General features: G+C 41.0%; 1 protein-coding gene across 5 annotated transcripts in view; it reads right to left on the bottom strand.

Annotated features, from left to right (window-relative positions):
* Positions 1–23,451, bottom strand: part of col16a1 (collagen, type XVI, alpha 1) — an 83,857-nt gene extending 60,406 nt beyond the window's left edge. For 3 of the 5 annotated variants that reach the window (XM_026156034.2, XM_026156037.2, XM_026156036.2), the window contains exons 1-4: positions 23,167–23,415; positions 15,547–15,670; positions 4,516–4,584; positions 4,315–4,432 (exon numbers count right to left, since the gene is read on the bottom strand). In XM_026156034.2, coding sequence (XP_026011819.2) covers positions 4,315–4,432; positions 4,516–4,584; positions 15,547–15,622 — 263 coding nt within the window. In that variant the 5' untranslated portion in view covers positions 15,623–15,670; positions 23,167–23,415. Of the gene's footprint in view, positions 1–4,314; positions 4,433–4,515; positions 4,585–15,546; positions 15,671–23,166 lie in introns of all 5 variants that reach the window. The other 2 variants (XM_026156035.2, XM_080296404.1) reach the window with 1 other exon arrangement.
* Between the last annotated feature and the right edge of the window lie 517 nt (positions 23,452–23,968).

Genomic DNA, 23,968 nt, shown 5'->3' with positions numbered 1-23,968 from the left:
CACAAAAGCACTCATAGTACGGAAACTATTGACTTTTAAGTTGGAAGTACTGCAACTTGGCCTATTATGTTCAGGGTCAGACATATACACACAAACATGCAACGGGGAGATAAATCACTCACTGCGGGGCCCAGCAGATTCAGATCTAGACTCTAACTCTGAGAGAAAGTTACTTGTTAAAAAAACAGAAAAGAGAGAGAGAGAAAGAGGAAGGCAGCAGAAGAAAGTCTCTGTGAGCCAGAGAGGCACAGGGGAAGATGGGAAGAAGAAATCTAATGTTGAAATAGCAGATCTCTAGTTTAAGATGAGAATATCACCTGGAGAGGAATACAGACACCCTTATATTGGGTTCTAACTGTGCTGGAATCAATTGCTTTCAGTGGAGAGGACTTCTATCCCTGATGGTTTTATACACAACTAAACGTAAGGAATTTTAAACAGCTAGAACCTGACACATACACAAAAAAAGGGAAAAAGCACAATTTCAAGCTATAGCGGACATATACTTTTTCCTTTAATGCTAACATTAGCATGCTTGGATTTCCACAATGACAATGCTTGCATGCTGATTTTACAGCTGAAGCTGATAGGAAAAAAATAAAAAAAAATAAATTCTATCACAATCCTTCTTGAGAGGACAGTCAATGTATGATTTAAATTTCATCAATTTCATCTATCCGTGAGTGGAGAGTTTTCTTTCAGAACCACAAATGTCAGTGTCTTGTGCTAGCTGAAACGCCAGGGGATTACCAACATCTTTAGGATTGATCCTCTGGGCACCTTGGCTGCCTCTACAAATTTGTATCAGATGATATGTCAGTCAATTTGACAGCTGCCAGACATTTCACTAAAAGCAAAAATACGTCTTCCTGCTGGCAGAGCTAGAGGGTAAACCAAGGTGATCAGTGGAGCAATTACAATATATTCTCTGAAGACCACAAATATCAGTCCAAGGGTTACAGCAATCCATCCTGTAGTTTCTGAGATGTTCTGGTTCAGACCTAAGCAGTGGAACAACCAATCTGACCGATACTGACATCCCCAGAGGCAGGTGACAGCACTGCTAATAAATGATGTTCCAGAGCCCCGCCCCCATCTAGAAAAATGACATTTAAGCTGTTGCAGAAAGTTTGATTTAGAGAAGAGAAAAAAGATCAAATCCTACACAGTAAGAGTGTTACAGACAACAATAGCTAGGAGTATATATGTCTCTCCTTACCGAGTTATCCCGAATCTGCCTTTTTTCTTCAAAAATACAGCTGCAACTTATCTTTGCTCTTTTGCTTTTTCATGAGCCCCCACCACTTCAATCTCTTGATCTTAATACTATAAATTTGTAACTACTTTCTTTTTAATAAGAGCAGCATCAATTTTTAAATTAAACTACAAATTGTACCACTCCTGCTGGGTGATAGTGAGTCTCAAATTCGTTAAACGCATCTCATTTCTGACTTAAATAGCTTCCACCATGGCCTCATTCCATAACATTACAGGACTTCTATACACTAGAGCTGCATAACAGAAACACGCTCGAAGCAACCACATTATATTTCTCTGAAATTAAAATGCGTGTGACCAGTTGTGACCGGTGCCCATTTCACTGTCAGCAGACAGCTGAGAGAGGCGGGAGACGAGTAGCTTCGTCTGACTGTCACTCATTTGCATTAGCTTGGATTAGCCTGGGATACAAAGCAAAACACCACTTTCCAATTACAGAACACACGTCCTTCACTTGAGTCGGCCTCACAGGAAATGAATTAAAAAGCCGTGTGAGTGACAGCGAGTCGGAGCTGGATGTGCGTTGTTTGTTACTTAGTTTTACAAACACCCCATGCAGCCTGACCTTGCATGAAAAAAGGGGTCAAATCTAACGCAAGATGCCACATCTATGCAGAGCAACACACACATATGCTTGCAGGGACACACAAATACTGTACTGCGAAAAGTCTTGAGACGAACCTCATTTCTTCATATTTTGCCAGGAAAATGGTAAATAGGTGCAGTTGTGTATTAAACTACTTCTTCAGTAAGATGGAAATAGAGCACATGAGGAAGAAAACAGTGTTTGAACAATTCTAACAAGTTTGAAAGTTGATATTTGGTATGGCCACCTTCATCCTTCGACACAGCCTGAACTCTCTTTAAGCTTTCTCGTAATTTCTTTAAGAAGGCTTCAGAATAGTTCTCCAGGCTTCTTGAAGGACATTTAAAGCTCTTCTTTGGATGGTGGCTGCCTTTTGTTCCATTCCCTGTCAACATGATCCCACACTGCTTAAATAATGTTGAAGTCTGAGCTCGGGGGAGATTAATCCATGACTGATAGTGTTCCACTGTGTTTTTTCTATCCAGGTTTTACAGTAGTGGCAGTGTGTTAGTGATCATCACCATACTGAAAAATGAAGCTGTTGCCAAAGAGACACTTTCTAGATGGAATTGCATGACAGATCAAATATGACTGTACTTTTCTGCATTCATAGTTCGACAACTGGCTACAATACAGCCCCAAACCGGTACTGGTTTTATTTTGTTGTATTTATCCACGACATCTTAAAGGCCAGTCCGTGAAAATATTGTCGGACATAAACTGGTCCGTGGCACAAAAAAGGTTGGGGACCACTGCTATAGACGATGGTTTAAAACTCCACGTAACCTGTTTCCACTGAGTTTCAGTCCAGTTCTCCTATAATTTGACTTTCAGATACTGTTCTTCTGCATTGTTCTTCTGGACTTAACCCTTAACTACATCCTTTAAAGTCTTGTGCACCTGCACTCTTCTATTCAAATATTGGTAACCTGTTCAAAAATTGAAATGGATGCAAGTTAAAGTCATGAGTAAAAAAATTATACAACCAAATAACAAAGAAGAAAATTAGCATTCATAGCCATTAGACAATAGCCCTTATTTGATTTGCCTGTCTCAGATTTGGTTTAATTATTTAGAGAACCCCATAAATGACAGTGAGTTCTATGTATAGAGCAATTCAAGCAAAGTGAAAGGTACCCAGAAGGCAAAGCTGATGTGCTAACATTGATTATTTTCTGTCTCAGTTAAAAAGAAGTCGCCCAGGTAGCGTTCTTCACTGATAAAACTGACAGCGGAGCTCTCGGTGGCATCGAAATTTCAATAATCACAAAATCCCAAACGAGCAGCAGGGAAGAGATGGCGTTCCCATCCTTTCTTTGTATGGTTAGAGGCAAAACAAAAACATCTTGGTATTTCCTCTTTGGCTCCTAAGATGCTGATTTCCCAAGAAGTGACAGTTGTTTTTTCAGTTTTTCTCGCCCCTTTTTCATAAGTACGACTACTCTCCAAGTCTGTGATAAACAATATATGTGACACTTTTAGAACAAAACGTCTCAACCGAAAAGAGTGGACAGATTTATCGGGCCTTTCAAGTGAGCGGAGCTCACGGCTCGCAGCGCTGGACAGAGTGATAAAATACTGCGCGCTGACCCAATTGGCACGTTGTGAAATACTGCTTTATCGGTGGGCAGAGAGAAGCTCATCCAGCCGGAAAAACAGCCAGCACAGAACTCTAATAAGCAATTTTCACACAATTCCAAACACAGTCTACACCCGACTGCTGTGTAATAACAACGTGAACACCCCGAGAAGGCATAATTACACCATGTCAAGCTGCAAAAAGCACGGAAGGGAGTGAAGCCATGAGTTGCTGCATTTTATGGCTGCGGGTCTCTTCATGTAGAAACAAGTTAAGAACAAGCTGCCCAATACGGCCTTTAAAGTCTTTTTTTTCCCTCTTTCCAGCTAACTGTGGCCCACCTTCTAATTAAGACGTCACTCTTATAGTTTCTGTTCAGGCAAATAAGTCATGCATTTCATTATGAAAGCTAGTTATAATAAGTACATGCGGTTGCAAGTGGGAAACCAACAAGCTGTTACAGCCCAGTTTACAAGCCAGGGTTGGTGGTGAGGGAAATGAATGGGTATTTCTGGAAATGCAATCACAGCTTGACCCACGACATACAGATCGCCAAGATTCTGCTTTTTTTTTTTCTCCTTTTCCTTTTTTTTAAAACACACTGCACTGCGCTGACATGTTGAGTGAGAGTTCAGAGGCCGAAGAGCCGAGGGTTTTCAGTTTCTCTGCCATCCTCTTTGTTCAGATATGACATGGAAACAGAGAGCCCGTCCACACAGGCCTCTAGAAAGCTGGAAAACCTGCAGAACTTCACTAATTCTTTCCCAGTAAAACATCTTCAACGATCTAAAGCTCCACGCTGCGTGCTCGTGCACGGGTTTGTCCGCAGATGCGCGGAGAAACAGATGAAACAGATGTACAGCGGACTTACTCGCTGGGTCGTAAGAGCGCAGTCTTGCCCAAGCGGAGGATGACAGCTCCTCGAGGGTTACGGATCTTCTTGACATCTTTGCTCTTGAGCAGGGAAAATCGCCTCACCAGATTAAAACCTGCAAAGGGTAAGGCATTCGTGAGCAGCCACACCAAATAAAAGTCACATAGCAGCTGGTGTGTTTGGAGCTCATCTATTAACCGGTGATGTTGGTCCTGGCGCTCTGGGGAAACTTCCAGTCCTCCACTTGTAAGGACGGGCACTGCACATCTGAAATGCAAGGGGAAAAAAAGAAATTAAAAAGGGGGGTATCTAATAAGTGAAAAACCTCGACACGTACTGTAAGACAAGCATGTAAAGAAGTTGGTTCAGAAGCTGTGTCAAATATAACCTCTGACACTTATTACTGAGTGAAACGGACAGAAGTTTTGTTTTAAAAACAAAAGAGAGTCAGCAGCTTCAAACATATACATTTGAGAGTAACAGAAATATTGATCTGGTGGAAGGAGAATGGGAGTTGGTGGGGGTGAAAGAGAGTCCGAATGAAAAAAGAAAAAAAAAAATACAGTGTAAAACACAGAGAAGAAGATGAAATGAGGGCAAAGCTATGCCGAGTGGAACACAAGCCAGCCTGACAGGTTGTCTCGCACCAAGCTTGTCTGTCGCGGTTGCCTCCGTTTGATGGATGTGTTCTCACCCTGTCAGGGGAGGTTGCAGAGAAAAGTGTTGCCTGTCAGAGCGGACTGCCTGACTACAGGGAGGTGGGTGGGGGTGGGGGTGAAACCGGGCAAGCACAGGTAGACGTGGGCCCTGTGAAACGCTATGATCCACCCTTAATTGATCTCTTTGGGGCCAAGGAGCAAGACATACTGCTGGGCTCAGTTTTGAGATTTTTCTTTTATTATGACTGCAGATAATATGAATGCGAGGCCCTGAATTAATACAAAACTACCTCTTTTGCTGATTGGTTTTCGAAATCATTCACGTGTGCCGAAACTCAGGATGAGAGATTTTAGTTTCTGCCCCGTCAATCAGAAGGATGGTCATATTTGACAAACTTAAAGACTATTTTTATGTGACAAAATAACTGTATTCCATTAAAATGTTGCCTTTTTGATATAACTGGACATCTTGTAAGTCCCTATTTAAAAGCGCGTGTAGAGATAAAGGTGAATGACTTCAGAAGATGATGTGCTTTTTCAATCGCTTATTCAGGGAAAAACATCAACAGAAGTAAGACTCTCTACAAATGTAATTACCCCCCCCGGCTTTAAAAGCTAGCATTGCCCACTTCAGTAGAAATAACTCTGCGGCAATTTGCATAATTGCACACCAGTCTCTGACACCTTGCTGAAAATATTCTTTCAGCTGCAAGACGTTTGAAGAGTTTCTTTTCTTTGCATATATGCTACTTGCAAATCACTCCATAACATTTTAGCAGCCTTCAGATGTGGCGTTGACTAGACCGTTCAATAAGCCTTCATATGACCAATTACTTGACGGATTTGTTCATGTTCGTTGGCTTGTTAACTCTTTGAAAGGTCCAGTTCAACAATCCAGTTCAAAATTCACCTCGTCATTAATATACCGGGCCCAGGCCTTGTCTCTGAGGCAGAAAAACAACCCCAAGCCATAACATTTCCACCACCATGCTTCGCAATTGGCATGAGGATCTTCTTTGGTCTGCACCACACATGCCAACAACTTTAGAAAAGATTCAGTTATCTAGCAATGTAATTCTAAAAATACATTTTACCTAAAGAACAACCAGAGTTGTCTGCTGACCCTGTAATGGAGCATCAAATCCTGGGTGCCTTCAAAAAAATTAACTTTTACTGTCAACAGATTCTAGCAACTGCAAGGCAGAAACTGCAGAGGTGTTATGGTCCAATATATCCATCAATTTATAACACTAAATGGTGCAGCAAGTCAATGTGTTGTGGCGAGTTTCTGCACGAAGAAGTTGTTAAATGTGGAAATTGTGAAAGGGAGGGTTGAAAATGTAATATTGCACCTGATTCATGCAGCGCCATCCGCTGTGTGGCACAAACAGAACAGGCATATAGGTAGCCGCTTGCTGACAGTGTATTGTTTTCACCCTGCCTTTAAGAATGCAAAACATCTTGGACAAGTTGAAATCCCGGTATCAGAGGTCAAGTTGTGAATGTAATAACTCTAGAACAAGGCCATTTAGGATCTCCAATAAATCTTCACTTTCACAAAAAACAGTTGAATTTGTACAGATTATGGCAACAGTTATTTAATTGTAAATGGTTTAATGGTATGTAGGAGCATATAACTAAAGACTAGGTGCTTCTTTTGAGGAAGAGTTTAACTGGAGGACACTGGTCTTTGTTTCTATCACCTAAAGAGAAGACTGAGTAGAGGATTGAAGAAGCTGCCTTTTCTAAAGCCCTGTTAACACCACAAACTATTACTTGGGGACCTCTAGAAACTGGTGATCTTACATTGCCGGTTCTTATATAGTGCTTTTCTACTCTACTTGGGTACTTAAAGCTCATTATACAACGTCTCATTCACTTATATATTCATACAAGCACTTTTTCTACATTTTAAGTGCCTTCTGTTTAACATAGACTCTCTGTTGACTGCATTGGGGGGAGCTTTGGGGTTCAGGAACTTCACCAAGGATACTTTGGCATGCATACTGGAGCAGCCAGGGATCGAACCACCAACCTCAAGGTCTTCGGATCATATTAGTCTTGGGCGAATCAGGATCTCATGTGTTCTTTTTTCTTTTTGCAATCTTTTTTGGTGCTTTATGCACCATTAGGTTATGGAGTCTACAATGGAAAATATAAAAAGGAAATTTTGGTTGACTTTTGGTTTTGCAAATTCATAGAAAGAACAAGTTAAAATATACTGCAAAAGCAGTCTAAAAAAAGTGCCCCAAATTCCTGACTTTTAACTAATTTAGTTACATTTACATATTCCATGCTATTTTGTTACATAAAAATGTTCGATGTATTGAAATCTATTCAGTGTAGGTTGGATACGTTATTCCTTTGTAGGTAAGGAACCTTTTGCTATCATTTAGGAAACTCAACCATTAATATAACACAAAGTTCAATTTTCCAGAGCTGCACAACAAACACAGATGTAAGAGTTTAATCACATTAAACAACACAGGAATACTAATCTTGTGCAAATAGGGCTTTACTCCCTGGAGTCCTAGGGAATGTCTTTTTGATGAAATGGGCAGAGCGCTTCAGGGAGTATTGCCTTGAAGCGTGCAATCTGAAGATACTGTGTATGTTTCCAAGCAAAATGCAGTTTTATCAAGGCTCACAGCAAAACGGGGTGAAATAGAGGAATATAATTCCTCGAATAATAACAACCAACCAACTTTAATCAAGACCCTGGAATTTAATTTCACGGAGGCCAGCTAAAAAAAAAAAAGAGGAAAGAATTAAATCCCTTTTAGCTGTTCATCACTTTTTATCAAGATCATCACTTTACGCAATGCAGTTTTTTGCCCAATTTTGGTTCCAAAATACAAATGACTGTACTGCAAAGCGCAGCACATTTTGTCCCGTGAGCCCCCACCAGTGTGTCATTTTCTTATTGCTGTCAACAAATACAAATCAAGCCGTGGAAAAGAGATGTCATGCAGCAATGTTGCGGCACGCTAAGAGAGGCTTGAGATTAAAAGTAAGAGAAATCAGACGTGTTGGACGTGACTTCCGAACAACGGATCCGGTGGAGAAGGTATCGAGCGCTGCTTTAGAGTTTTCTCAGCCCTCTGATGTTGTCACTCATTCTTAAATCCTGCCTTCGCGCCCTCTCTCACTCGCACAGTCACACATGCTGTATTCATAATTTGAATTCTCCATCCTGAAGCCTAATCTGCCAACTCAGCACAAAGTGCAATGTGCAGCCTCACAAGCGCACACGCACACACACGTATCCACACACACACAGAAAGAGTGTATCTTTATATCTCCCACTGAGAGTTTTTTTTTTTAAGTCAAGACATGGTATGATCTGCTTTTTGTTGCTGCTTAGGCTGCTTTCTTCCCCCCCACCCCTTTTGCATTTTGCGTGGGGGTTGGTTTCATCACTGCCGCAGTTCCATCAGAAGGAATACAGATGAAGGCTTTGTCAGGTGTGGAGTGGAGAGACCCTGGCTGCAGGCAAACGGGCAGCACAATAAAAAGTTAAACAGCACAATAGAGGAGAAGGTGGAGAGATGAGGAGGGAGGAACAAAGGAGAGCAGAGAGAGAAAAAAAGAGAAAGTGGAAACATAACAGGTAATGTAAGGTGTGAAGTGTCACTTCAGGAAAAGCAACTTACCCCACAACACCCAGACCAGCACTCCCCAGGCTATAGTTTGTTTTTTCTGAGGTAAGACTAAGAATAGCTGACTGCATTATACTGCAAGATAAAGAAATCAAGTTTGAAGAGGCATCTTTTAGGATTAAAAAAAAGAAGCTTTTATCTCTCCTGTGACAATTTTAGGATATCTAAGCTTCATGTTCATGCTCAACTTTCAGCATGCTTAGGGCACAACAGCCTTCAGCAACTTAGAATTTGAGTAAAAAGAAACTTTAAGTAGAGCATATAGATTAGAGATGTATAGATTTAACGTGCTCGCTTCCAACCCTGTCCCTCCTGGTGACTCCCACTACAAATCTTAGCATCTTTAACTCTGCCACCTCCACTCAAGCTTCTGTCTTTTTGTCAGTACCACTTCCAAATTCTCTCTCACTCTTTCTGCTATTCGTCTGCCGCAAATCAACCTCGACACTCATCTCCACCCACTCCAACCTGTCTGCACTCTCTTCTTCACCCCTCTTGTGTGCTGTCAATTGCTTTGAACAGTTGAAGCTAGGTATTTAAACTCATCCACTTTCACTACCTCTACTCCTTTTTTCACCATTTCCCCTGCTTCCCTCCCACATGCGCATTCCTCTTTTATCCAGTGCATACCTCCACTTGTCCAGGCTCCCCCTACTCTCACTACAGGTCATGTCAATGCCATCTGCAAACATTAAAGTCTGCAGAGACTCCTACCTGATCTATTAACATGTCCAACACCTCTGCATATAAGAAAGAGCTCTGAGCTGATACCTGCTATAATCCCATCCCCATCTTCAACCTGTCACTCCTACTGCACACCTCACTGCTGTCTAGTTGCCCTCATCTATATTCTGTACCACCCTCACATACCTCTATACCACCTCTGACTTCCTCATGCTCCACCAAAGTTCCCCTTGAGCCATAAAGACAATGCACCTCCTTATGAACTCTGTATTTTTTGATCAGTCATCATATCCATAGTGTTCTTTCTTAGCATGAATTAATATTATTTATATGTTAGCAAACTAGGGCTAAGGCACTTGCAAACAACTATCATGACAGGTTTCTGAATTATCGACATTTCACTATACTGCAAATTGACTATGTGCACGTTAGCATATGCTACTTCCGGTGCGGAAACTCCTGTGGGGAGCTTTGTTTCCGGTGTCCTATTCGCGCCTGGTTTACGGTCCAAAACAAGTTAAGCAAATGAATGAATCAAGCGGCGATTTACATTTCTATAGATGTCTTGGGCATTTACCCAATATATCTGCAAATGATGTTCATCGACTTGTCAATATTTTTCCCCGCACCTCAGAGCAAAAGAGAAAAGGGATTCAAATGTTAGATTTCTCAGCTGTCCCTCGTTTATTGTGGGTGTTATGTTCTAAAAATAACCAGCGATAGGTGAAATCAAGTAGCCAATTTTATTTTTGGACGGTGCAAAACGTTTCGTGGACATCGTGGACATACAGCACTGCACTTCAGAGTCACACTGCTAGCGATCGATGCAGCGATTCTGTACTGTACAGGAGAGACGTCACGGAGGAGATCGTCTGCAGCGATCAGGACACAGGACACAGGACACAATGTGACATAAAAAAAAAAATAAGCATGCAAACTTGCACTAAAAAAAACGCGAAACAGCGAGGTGAAAGGTGAACCGCGTTATAGTCAGGGACCGCTGTAATTTTGAAGGTAAGTCACAACATACCCTTCGTAAATACTAATGTATAGAAACCCTTACCAGCAATCGTTCATTTTTTGTGTGGCTTTTTTCACGGTTTGTTAACATGCTGTGTAGGTGTGGTGTGTACTTGACTAGCTGATATCGACTTAACGGGGGAAACATCTGGTTTGACTATTCTTCACCTGTAGTTTGAATGCTGAACATTTGCCTGTTTAAATCATAAGACCAGTCACTATACAGAGATGTGCTTCTGAATGTGGACGATGTGTCTTCTGCTGCAGTAATGCAGTTCTGCTTGTGTTGAGTGATGTAAACAACTGATCGATCTAAACTCTTTAAACGTCAAAATTGATCATTAGATTTTTTATGACACAACAGTAGTGAGTGTTCCCACCTTCTCCTCTTTGTAACTTAACGCGATCTTTCCGTTTTCGAGTTTTGGACATGATTTTGGAGTATATCTTCGCAGTAGCGATTGACCGCAAAGTAAAGCTACCAGAACTGTACAACCCTACATCCGGTCTCAAACCAGGAAGTTAACATTTTCTCGTGCACAGGGCCAATATCCGGTTGTTCAGTGATGACGTGACGAATCCTACTTCCAGGTCTAAAGTAGTCTGCGTTTAATATGACTTTTGTGTTGTTAACATGTTTAATGTTATGTATTTTCTTCTATTTGATCTCAAAAAGCTCCTAAAACAGTCAGCGATCACTGTTGACCTCCCTCGGCTTTTATTACCGCTAATCATTTATTTAAGCTCAGTTTTTAAAACCTTAGGATGTAGCTACAGCCCAGCCCATGCAGCAGTATATGAATGACTAACCTCGTATTGTGGATGGATTATCTCAGTTGTTCTCCTGGCTGAAGTTTGGTCCTTTTACAGCATCCTGCCATGCAATTACATTTGTTCCTGACCACCGAGAACGCTCACGTTAACTTTTATCGAGTTGTCATAAATGAGTCTCCAATAACACCAGAAAAAGTCGCCAGATTTGTCGCTAGTCGCTTTTTAGAAAAAAAGTCGCTATGAGGGTCTGAAAACTCGCTAAATATAGCAACAAAGTCGCTAAGTTGGCAACACTACCTCGCCCTATAGGTCCTAAACAAGTAGATCAAATCACCGGTTAGACACACATACAGAAATTCTTTGATTTACTAGTGAGGGATTATTAGGCTAATGGATAGGCTAATTTATGGATAGCTCTCTAATAATAAATTCAGTATTCCAGATAAAAGGATGAGGAGTGGGAATGAATTCTGTTATTTTGAGGTAACTAGTTAAACATTATTGCTATAAATGCTGTGCATACTTTTTAAACTGTTTGATCTGTATTTTCACTCAAGGAAGAAACAAACTACTTCCACATAACTCAAAGGATCGATGATTTTTTAGTGGACTGTAGCATACTCAGGCAGTTTGGCAGTGGACCCACTACGGAAGTTGAACCCCATTTCTTCTCAAGCTGTGATCAAATGAAAGCATTTGCTTGTTGACAAGCTAATTAGCACAGAGTATGACTGCCACTCCAGGATCCTGCTAGTAGCTGCATGTAGTCTTAAAGAGATTGGATGGTCTTGGCTGGGTTCACTTCCTCTTTGATGGGTTGTGTTTGAGCCTTGCCAAAGCAGGTAATGATACTACACTGGCAGTCACAGAGCACACTGCTGAGCGTGTTCCCCTCAGGTCTCCGCATTGCCAAAAATAAAAATTCAAGACATGTAAAGGTCTTTAGTGAGGTAAAACTCTATTTTTTGATGTATACATGCTTACATTTAGCTTGGAGGCTTAAAAAGTACAAACGTGTCAGGCAAGGATCACACCTGGATGATTTAATGTTCCAAATATACAGACAGGGAGAAAATTCAAACGCAAGTTTAGGCTCATACCCTTGAGGCATTCATTATGACACGGAACTATGCGTAAGTACATAGTTATTCACTTGACTTTCGCTGACCTGCTATTATATTTCAGTAAAAATAAGTTGCATTTGACCTTTTTTTTCTGCATTGTGTGTGATATTTAACAAACTTTCAAAGGTTAAAGTAGCAGTGGCCTTATCTACCAGTGCCTCATTGTGGTCAGGCCTGTGTTTTAGTTTTGTCTTCTGAGCAGCAGAGACTTGGCAGGGTACTTTCTTCAGAGGAAGGAGGTCACAAGTCTGCTCACAGTGTCAAGAGTATGTGCTGTGTGGTTTGGAATAAGAGATCGCGTGGTGCTTATTGAATGTGCCTTACAATGTGGCATTGCAAGATAATTGGACCAGGCTGCTGATCAGCAGAAAGTCAGGCTCAGAGGTAGTCTTCCACTTCCTCAGTCGATTAAAGACATGGAACATATAGGAAGCAAAGAGACATACTGGGTGATGCATTTGATAGTCTAACACAATAAATGTAAGGTAAACCTGTAAGGAAAGAGCTAAATGATGGTGGTAATAAAAAAAAATATATAACAAACAATGACAGAGGGAGACGATGTGTGTCTTACTTGCCCTGTCGGGCAAACGAGCCAGACGATAGAGAGCATTCCTGGTTATTTTCCAGAGATAAAATTGCAGTACAGAGGAGTGGAAAGACTTAAAACACAGCACTGCAGGGAGATGAGCTCACTCATTTTCCCCTTGTAGGCCTCTGGCTCAACTTCATATGCTCTCACAAGTACACACACACACACACACACACAGATATAAACTGAATCATGACGCAGATTTACAAGCTCTGCACAGCAATAAACGCAGACAATTCGGATTAAATAACGTTTGGCATCCTGTATGTGCATGTGCGTAAAGAAGTGTGAAAGATAAATAATGACTATTATGATCATATCCATTGTTCAGTGCTTGAACGCAATCTAGTATCCCACTGCTTTCTTAACTCCCCCTTGCAGAACACAGTTAAACAATCAGGGCTCGAACTACAAACTAGGCCAGCAGTCACATTCTGAATGACCCCTTGAAACTTCAAGTTCACTGGATGCACAAACAGGCTCGATTTTATAAGGTGATCAGCAATGGATACTCCCTTATGTGGTGCTTTAATGATGGTACAGTGTATAACACATCTGTTTAAAATCCTCCTTATGTGTCCAGTATCTGTTGAATGTGCAAAGCATACAGTTCACATTCACATTTATGTGCTAAAAATTAGTTTGCATCACAGGATTAAGGGGACCACTCAGAATATCTCAGCACTGATTTTAAGGACCTACAGTAAACCAGCAAAATAATCCCAACACAGTAAAAATCACAAAGAAGGGAAACGAGATAAAGGCAGCAACTAAAAACACGGTACGTAGGCACGGCACAAGCAAGAAAGCACAATGCAGGTACAGACAGAGGGAGCTACAACCATCCATACATAACTCATGTGCTTCAGACTGGATACTGTCAATACTTTATGATGAAGAATGTCAGCATTTTGACTTTAACTATGTGGACTAGACAGCTGGTTAGACTCTAGTACTCCAGCTTGACTCTTCAACACTAGTTTTACTTAAATCTGCTTTCCTGCTGCAATGTCAGGAAATTACCAGCAAGCAGTGATTTGGACGACACGGAGGAATTGTGTGTGTGCGTATGTGACGCTTGCTGGGACTAAGTATTATTGCTGCACTTGAAAAAGCACTTTCTTTCAACCACTGGAAGGAAGGACTCAGGGGAACTGCGAGCTGACTCAGTCTCATCTAAAATGCTCCGACTAGGGCCTCCCAAGGGGGTCCCACTCCTCCACAAAGTTCCCTTCAGAGCTCAGCCAACTATGGAGGATTGCTCGGCCCCCCAAGTGATATCGCAGATCCGGCCCCGAGAAAATACTAGCAGTGCGATAAGGGAGCAAGGCAGTTGAAAGAAAGAAAGAAAGAAAGAAAGAAAGAAAGAAAGAAAGAAAGAAAGAAAGAAAGAAAGAAAGAAAGAAAGAAAGAAAGAAAGGAGAAAATACATTTCTTCACTCTTGCTTGTTTTCTGGGGTTTCTGTTTCCTTCTCGCACACTTTATACTCATGGTAACACATGCACGTTCTCCCCGACACCGACAAACAGTCAAGCTAGCGTTTCATCATGCATGCAGACATGTTTCTTCTATACAACTACACAACCTCAAATGACTGACGGATCATAAAGAGGAACAAAACCGCACATGGTAAACACACACGCCTCTTTGCCACAGCCTGACCACACAGCTACCAAAAGCCACCAGCGTTGCACACGCAGGGTGTAATTACGCTCTTTTCTTTGTTGCCTTGGGGCCTTCATACTTACAGGGCACATACCCACACAGACAGACACGTGTCAGAGGATACACATCCTGTTTAGAACTTTTGCTTTAGGCAATAAAGGCACATCTTTGCAACTTTACTGTCATTTTAACATTTAAACATGTTCCTTTTTGTGACCTTTAATATTCAGTAGCATTTTGTTCACAGCTTGTACAACAGGAAAACTTAATAAATAAGAAGGATACAAAAAGAGCTCCACAAAGGATATGCACTTGATTTTCTTTTTGTACAGTCAGTACCCATTTGGAAAAATAAACTCTCCAGTGCACTCGTTTACTGTTTTGCTTAGAGCTCAATGGGACATTCTGTCCATGCAAGCTGAGCCTAAAGCTAGTATCTTGTTAGTTTAATTTATCTTTGCAAAAGCAGCAAGCTTACTTACTAGCTTAATATTTATTTACGTAACAGGTAAGCTTTTATCTAACCACTTTTATTTAAGCAAACTGTGAATCATTACCCAACAATATCTCATCATCCCTGATGATTAGAGCCTGACTGATGTATCGGCAGGTCGATATTATCTGCCGATATTAGCTATTAGCAAACCTGTTAGCATCAATGAAAAATCGACTGAAAATTATGAAAATAATTTAATTAATATGCAGACTAAATTATAATCATAAAAGCTCATTTGAAAAGTAACGAAGAGACAGGAGAAACATCATTAGAGTCAAGCACAATAGGCAGAAATCATTACAAAAAGGGTTTAGGTTAGCATAAATAAGACAGCAGTTTGTTTCTTAGATTTACAGTGTCCATGCTTTTTTATGCACAGCCACAAGAGGGCGCACTCCTGTTTTAGATATTTTTCTTAGTATTATTATTGTTTTGGGGTTTTTTTTAAATCAGATTATTCCTTTTGTTAAACAAAACATTGTTCAAAATTTTACATTTCATTACCTATGCAAATAAATAACTAGGGTTTACATCTTTTGGAAAGGCTTGACTCACCTTGTTCGGACACCAGAGGGTCACACGATCCAAAGCTGATGGCCAGCAGAGCCAGAGAGGAGCAGAAAAGCCACATGGTTTCACTCCTCCAAAAAACACCACCTCACCTCACTCCAGCCACCAGCTGATGGATAAACACAGAGAAAAAGGGAAAGTCAAAAAAGTCAAATCCCTCCTTCATTCTGTCAACATGCCACCCAGTTTGCTTACTCTGCCGACAGCTGTGCATTATGCTTGACTCCTAAATAGACGTTGATGTATATTTATGAGTCAGTCACAGTTGATGTGTTAATTATGTAGTATGATGCGGGCTTTGTTAGTGGCATATGAATTAACCAGAATGGTCCTCATTAAGTTGTGTAACTCTATAATGTCTGATCATAGTCATTATCCTGTCCATCTGGTTGGCCTTCGACTGGGCAGCTGCTACACACACTAATATACTAATACAACTAATACTAATACTAATACTGCTACAACTAATATACATATGTATATATATATATATATATATATATATATATATATATATATATATATATATATATATATATATATATATATATATATATATTAGGGCTGAACGATATATCGCATTTGCGATAATATCGCGACATGATCAAGTGCAATTTTCTAACCGCAAAGGCTGCGATTATACTCTGGACATGTCCAAATTCATGGGCTGCATCCTCCTGAGGCCGCATTTGTAGACCGATTACGTCACAGCGACGCGCCGAAGGCTGTCCAAATTACTACCATATCCCAGAATTCATAGCGCGGCCCAGCCAAACTCCAGTTTCCAGCAATGGCGGCCGCTACTAAGTTTTAAAATTACTCATACTAATCTTTCTGGGTCACAAAATAAACTTTTAACATATTTTCAGGCGAGAAAGTAGTTGTGTAAACATCAAATATCTGCTCGGTTTATCAAGATATCCCATATTTGCAAAAGTGCTTCGACGTTTTCAGAGGCGTCTGCTACCCACCAGCTCGACAGCTAGCCGGGACCTCGAGGGTTACTGATGCGGCCGAGAACGGCACAACTCCCGGCACATCATTTTCAGATCACCGCGGAGTTTCGCTGCTCGGGTTAAACGTAATATATAAGTCACTTAGACAACCTAAAAATGTTATTGTTGGGCTTTTTTCAGTGTTTTGTTTGTTCGTGAGTAAATCGGTTTGGCTGAGATTAAAGTTATTAGATTAGATAAAATAAAACTTTATTAATCCCCCGGGTGGGTTCCTCCTTGGTTTTCACACAGCTGACTAAACGTCAAACAGAAAACTTATTAAACAGAAGTATGAGACAGTCGAGAATTTACACCAGTGTCTGGTTATATTTTAGATAGCAAGAAGCAGACGGCCGAGTTTATTAAACTCCACCGAGACAGCGGTGACGCTAATCAGAACTAGCCTTCTGATTAGCTAATCAGAAGGCTAGACCGTCCAATTTCACACCTTTAAACTTTAAAGGCGTGTTTGTGTGTGTGTTTATACAATTGCTATTATGTTTGCACTTTATGTGTAATGTTACTGACTGCAGAGATCAGTAAGATGTGTGTATTTTTTATTTATTAGTTTTATTTATTTAATATTATTTTTTAATTGAATGACTGTCTAGTAGTTCACAGATGTCGAAAAACTGAGTGTGGTAAAGCCACTGATTTTGTTTATGTATATTTCTGCAATCTGCACATTGTACTGACTTTCATTTTAATGTTTACACCAGGGTTCCTTGTCAGCACTTTATGCTCAGATGTTTGTAAGCTAAAAATAAACTATTGTGTATGTTCAAATATACTGTTGTGATTGAAGAAGTTAAATAAAAATGTCAGTCATCAATTCATGCATCACCTCATGTCATCATAACAGAGGTCTGTCTTCCAGGAAAGAACAGTTTAAAATTAATGTAATATAGTATTGGCCATACTATATGATGTATTGCTTGTCTTTGTTTAATAATACAGAAGACAAATACCTTAAAAAATAATCGCATATCGCATCGCAATCGCAATATTGGGGCAAAAAATCGCAATTAGATTATTTTCCATAATCGTTCAGCCCTAATATATATATATATATATATATATATATATAGCCACATTTGACCATGAGCACATGCGCACATTAAGCACATTATTGACGCAAACAAAGCAGCAAATGCAAGACAACAAAGCAGAAGATGGACATGAAAGCAAAATGATTTACATGCAGGACGGTTGGTCTAGAGTCAAACAGACAGAGGGGCCAAAACACACAAACACATCTGGAGACTATTCCACTGGAGCCATTGTTCTGCTGTACCAGATGCTTCCATGTGGCCAAACAACAGGCACACAGACACACACACAAAGGCATGCATAGATTAAAATGCACGCCACGTAGAAATAATCATTATATCTTGGCTGCGCAGTCTCTCTCCCTTACTACAGTAGCTCATTTATAAACGCACACAAGAATGTACGTGCATAAACATGCTAATCCCGCCCACTTGCATATAACCCGGGTAAACACATCCCAGCTGACCTGGACTTGCCCTCGGCATGTGCTAGGACCCCATAATTCTGTAGTGTTTACAGGTTCAGCAGGGCCCTCAAGGCAGGCAGGCAAGCAGACTGTATCTCTGAACACACACCTGTGCTGTCTGCCAGGAGAAATGACCCCCACACTCCCCTGGGGCTACACAATGTGGCGTGTGAATACTATCCAGCTTGACCTGACTTCTGTAGCAAGCTGTTAAAAGACAATATGGTGGAGGACGGTGCTTCAAATTATGTTCTGGAGAAACAGAGACAGCCTGACCTGCCCCAGACTTTCATTTGAAGTATGCAGTCCACTTTGGGAGCCGTTGACTTAAGTAGTGTGGCTCAGTTCAAATACTCCACTTCGTATATTTTCATGTACCATAATATGTACACAATGTGCTGGTATGCACAGTTTACTGCGAAGAAATTTTGACAGGTTAGCTACATTAAACACTGTAAACTTGGAACTAAGAATACGAACACTGTCAACTATAGCCAACAGGGGTGTTGCCAGGCCTGTGGTGCTTTTTCTTTATTTCATATTAACTAGTAAGTCAAACAAAATTCTGCTGCAGATACTAATTTTGGTGACCGTTAGGTGATGCACAGGTAATGTAAGCTGAACAAAACATGCAAAACAAACAGGGAACCTAACATTGTTTTGGGAATAACGAATACGAAAATCCCAAAGATTTTCATTTGTAAGAAATGCTTTTAAAAAACATATATATGTTAAAAATTGCTAACTATTGTTGAGAATACATACACTACAATCAGTGTAGTAAGAAAAAGACGATGTTTGAAATATTAGACTTCGACGTCATGCTAGCTGCTCCATTTTCGTAACTATCGGAACCTACGTTATATTAAATTTGGTCCCACATAATACTACATTTTTCAGCAGGGACGATGGCACTATAAGGCACATAAATACCAAACAATATCATAATAAATTAACATAATGTATTTCCTATAATTCTTTTTTTAAACTGCTGCTGCTGTTAGCTTGCTAAGCTAGCACTGACGTCATCATTAATAGTGATATCATATGATGGTTTTGTTGACTAAAAATAGTTTAGTAGTCAAGACGGTAAGAGTGAACACAATTTGCTCTTAACTTTTTGGCCCATTCTGCGTACACCATCGTGCTCCTGGAGCAATTCATTTAGCCATGATGATAGGAACACTATTATGCATGAAATATTACAAATTCAAGTACCCTGAGACAGCACAGGCGTGGTTGCTTTTTCTTCCATATTTTTTATTTTAGGTTACCGGTTTATTTAAGAACCAAGGTCTTTGCAAGATCCTGTACAATTATGCTAAGCCACAAATGATCTGTCGGCACTACTGTTGCCAGTATGAGTACTGTTAAGGTGAAACTATCTAGTTAGCTAAACGACAAGAAGAATACGTTAAAAAACGTGTTTTCTCCTGCAGCCGGATGGGTGGGAAGTTAATCAAAGCCTTAGACAGCTATGTTTGAGCAGTCTGAAGCTACAGCCATTATTATAGGCTTCATGCCACATGATCACAATAATAAGAAAGTTCACACAGTACATAATGCATAATGCATCACAGTCCACAGAACACAAGCTGGGGGAAAAGTTACAGCTCATTGCTATTATTATCTGGCCATAATCCAAAACAGTTTAATAGGTTTCCTGATATAAGTTGCTATGGATGTGTCTCTTTCCATTTCTGTCTCTGCACTGCATTCATAGCTTGCAATAACAGATACAGTAAAGCCAGGATGGGGTTATGCCACTGGGCTTGCCGCAGGCCCGGCCATGACTCGGTGAGCAGGCCTGTGAGTGATTGGGTCACTGGTTATGGATAAGACACAGGAAGGAAAACAGGAGCAGATGTCTTACTGTTATAGCTCTAAAAGCCGAAAGACAAGGAGTGACAGACAGAAGTAATGACCAGCATCCACAATCACAGCCCAGCCCAGTAGTACCAGTACTTTTTATGGATTTGAATACACATACAGAATGAGCCACTGACACAGTCTCACATAATAACCGAGGCTCTTGTGCTCAGGGCTTAGCAATTTTCACTGTCCTGCATTTCATCACAATTGCCACTGTTTACAGATGGAACAACATCTCTAGCACAAGCCTGTTTAGAGGAACACATTCTGACAGAGTTAAATGAAACATGTCCACTTTATGGCCTGACAAGAGAATTGCTTTTATTGCTTATTAGCCACCCAGACATGGATGATTAAATAACAGTGATCCAACAGCCCACTGTTTAGAATAGTTTGCATCTGTTTAGATTGAAGAACCCGGTGTAAATGTGTCTGTCATTCACTATCTGAGGGTTCATTGCTTTTCCAGCTGTCTCTCACAGCATCCAGAAGCAAGAAGACTGATAGGGGCAGTTTACAATCTAGTCTGCTTCCAATCTACTCTAGGCTATCACACAAGAAAACACAATCCAAGAGTGGTATTGCTGCTGAGTTGTGAAAGCAACTTCCTGATTGGCCGCCAGTTTGTCACCCTGGCTCAAAATCCTCAAGGGAAGTTCTCTCTGAGAAGAGGCTGTACATGGAATTCAGCCATCAAACAGAAGCCCTGCCTTATCGGTCAGGTAGCCCGCCTGTGTGCATTCGTGTAAAGTACAACATGTGTTCTACAGAAGGCGAAAGGGGCTGCCATACAGAGTGGACAGACATACTGAATAGGAAGTCAACAGAGGCTCATTTATGCAGATGAGCACACACACAGTGACTCAAGCCATTTAACACCATGCTCCAGAAGCTACCGTTCAACAACACAATCACAAACTCAATTTCTGTTTACGAGGTGCTTCAAAATCAGCTCTGCTAATTGTTAGTGTGAGTAAGGTTGGTCAATTCTTATTGTGAGAAAACTAAAATAATTGTTGGGCTGCTGTGAGCCCTGCATTCCTCCAGAGAATGCATGGCTGAAAAAAACTAGAGTCTACTTGCCTAGAGCGTCTATAGCAGTTCTGCATAGCTGTAATACAGATGTTATGCTAAAATGCTGATTTAAATATTGATGCTTACTACATTCAATATCTTCATTTAGCGTGTACCAGTGAGATTTAGAACTAAACACAAATGCATGCAAGTAGAAATACACAACAGGAAAACTTTAACTTGGACCCTATGATGGTCATTTATGGTCAGATGGATCAGAGGGTTCGCAGTTTACAATAAGTTACTTCTGAGGGGAACATGAGTGTGTAGATCAGACCAGTCATGGATCAGTCATGGAAATCCATCTGGTGGTTTTTGAGACTCCAAACCACAAATCTGAACCTTATGCTGAAGCAAAAGGGGAAAAAGGCAAAGTCATCAAAGTCTGGGATTCACCCTCTAAGTAAGGTTTACATTTCTCTCAATGTTTCTGACCTGAATGCAGTTCTAAGTACACTCATAGGTTCAAACAATACTAGTTACACTACTGCTGGATGTCGACGTCGGTCAACATGCTGTTTCCCAAAATGCATTTTGCTTTGAAGACATGAACGTGCACACTCTGTATCTGAAAGTTTTGACCTTTTCACAAACTTCTTTTAACTTTAAATAAAAGTAGCTGAAGTGGGCCCCGAGGGCTTAACACTCCAAATATCAACTGACTCCGAGCAAAAACCTTCAAACTAGCGAAGGTAATATCCAAACCTGTGTAACACTGAAAAGAGACTGAGGCAAGTTTTTACTAGTCTTACATTCTGGGCAGTGTTCAAGGGCTTTATTTGAATATTTGCTAGTGTGAATCAGACCAGGAAAGGAACTGAGCACTAAATACATAAAACTCTTTCCTGTGATTGCTCAGGGCTACCTGGAAGTTCCAATGCCACGGACACCTACGGCCCTTTTGCAAACGCAACGAAGCAAAGTTAGTCCTAATCTGATGACATGACCCGGTTGGCTCCTAGCCTATGTTGTGGATGAAGTCAGCCTGGAGAGAGCAGATGACTTGCCGATTTTCTTCAGCTTGACTTTACATTTCCGCCTAATGTTCACTTCACAGCTGAACTGAATGAGCAAGGAGTCAAGGAGATGATACAATTTCCTGTAGGCCCAACAAAAGCTGGTATGGAAGATATACGTGGGAGAACATACCGCCCTGTGGCCTACAGCTATGCATTGCACAGACAGCCTCCAGCAGGTTAAGTGAGCAACACTTAATGGGCATAGATTTGTAACGTTTGTAACAGGGCTATGAGGAGACTACTGGTGGTAGGAGAGTTCTGTTACATACCAGGGTTTCCAAGCTTACATGTGCAAGTTTCTTTTAGTTAAAATGACCCTTAAATGAAACCAGAATCCTACTTGGACAACGTGGAAGTGTGGAAAATGTTCCACATTTTGAAGGAGGAGGGTGAAAACAAAAAAAGAGTAGGAGGATTTATTTTTTAATGTGAGTCGTGGGGTGCAGACAGGATGCAAAATCCAGCAAACATGGGGGATAGCTGAGTAATTAGGAAAGCAGATGTTACTGCGGTATTCAAGCCCCCACTCCTCTGGCGTTCATTTTCTTTCCCAAGAAGTGAAAATAAGTTTTAGAGACCGATCCGAGATCATTCCAAAGCTGATTACTTTTTTCGAATGATATGCATGTAGTGGGGAAAAAACCCCAGTGTACTTAGGAGGCTTTTCCATGCCACAGGGGGTTGGATGCCATCCAAACAAAACAGCAACACCTCAGCCGTTCTGTGCCCATGCCTGGCTTATTAGATGTGAAGGAAAAATCAGCATCACTTTTGCCAGGAGCTAGTCGTTTTCTTGCAAAATCCAATAACGGAATACTAGCTTACTACAACTACACGAGTCAGAGCGGCCGAGAACATACAACTTTAATGATCTCCGCTGAGAGAAAGCAACTTTAGAGTACTTTTGCTCAGTATCCCAGATTGTTGGTGTGTGGTACACCCCGCAGTATGGTATCCCCATGTGACGTTGCCCACTGTAAGCAGTCTTTGCTGCTACAACACTTCCATCACTAAAGTTCCGCTGCACTTCACTAACTTGTCTTTAAATCTCCGGCGGATGTGGCAAAAAAAAAAAGCATCGCTTTTTAAACGAAAAGTTAAAACGACAGAGAGCATGTAAAATCCTTACCTTCAATTTCTGATAAATCCACAAGTTTGCGACCACATTAATCCGCTGTTGTGCGTGTATAGATCCAAGGTCCGGCTTGGGAATCCTGCAGGGCGATGCAAATGCAGACAAATGTAATCCAGCCTAGTTTTTGTCCCCTTGCCTTTTTTTTTTCTTGAGTCTTCTTCCACAGAGAAAGGAAAGAGGGAAAAAAAGTTACAGCAAGATTAGCCGTGTCCAACTTTTTCCCCCTCCCCTCTCTGCTGATCCCAAGTGTCTTTCTCCCTCTCTCGCCTCCTCTTTGCTCTCTCTGTTGTCTGTCTCTCGGTTTCTTATTACTTTTTTCCTCCCCTTGGTCTCTGTCTATTCCTCCAGCCTGTCTCTCTTCCAGTCTCCCTCCAACACCCCCCCTTTACCTCTCCTCTCCTCTCCTCTTTCTCCCTGCTCTCTCCCTCTCTCTTTGGGAGATCTCTCTCAAACATGTGGTGACATCAACTTGTCCACAAGGCTGGAAAATAAGCCCTGGGCATCTCTCTAATCTTTTTGGCAAGCTGTTCCAGGCCTCTCTACCCTCTCTTTACCCTCTACCCCATCATCTTACCTCCATCTCCCCCTCACCTCTTACTATTTGATTCATGACATACCAGAAAAACAGACTTTCTATTCTGCCTGGGTTAAAGCACTGTATTAGGAAAAGAAATGCAGATTAGGCTCTCCTGGTTGGTGCATTATGGAGAGGAATTTACTCCATTAAAATTAATGAACTTACTTATCATACTTACTTATGATTGAAGGCCACATCCACAGCTTCCATATTGTTTTA

The sequence above is a fragment of the Astatotilapia calliptera genome, chromosome 22 (genome assembly GCF_964374335.1).
Source record: "Astatotilapia calliptera chromosome 22, fAstCal68.1, whole genome shotgun sequence".
Lineage (NCBI taxonomy): Eukaryota > Metazoa > Chordata > Actinopteri > Cichliformes > Cichlidae > Astatotilapia > Astatotilapia calliptera.
This window is presented reverse-complemented; position numbering and strand designations above follow the sequence as displayed.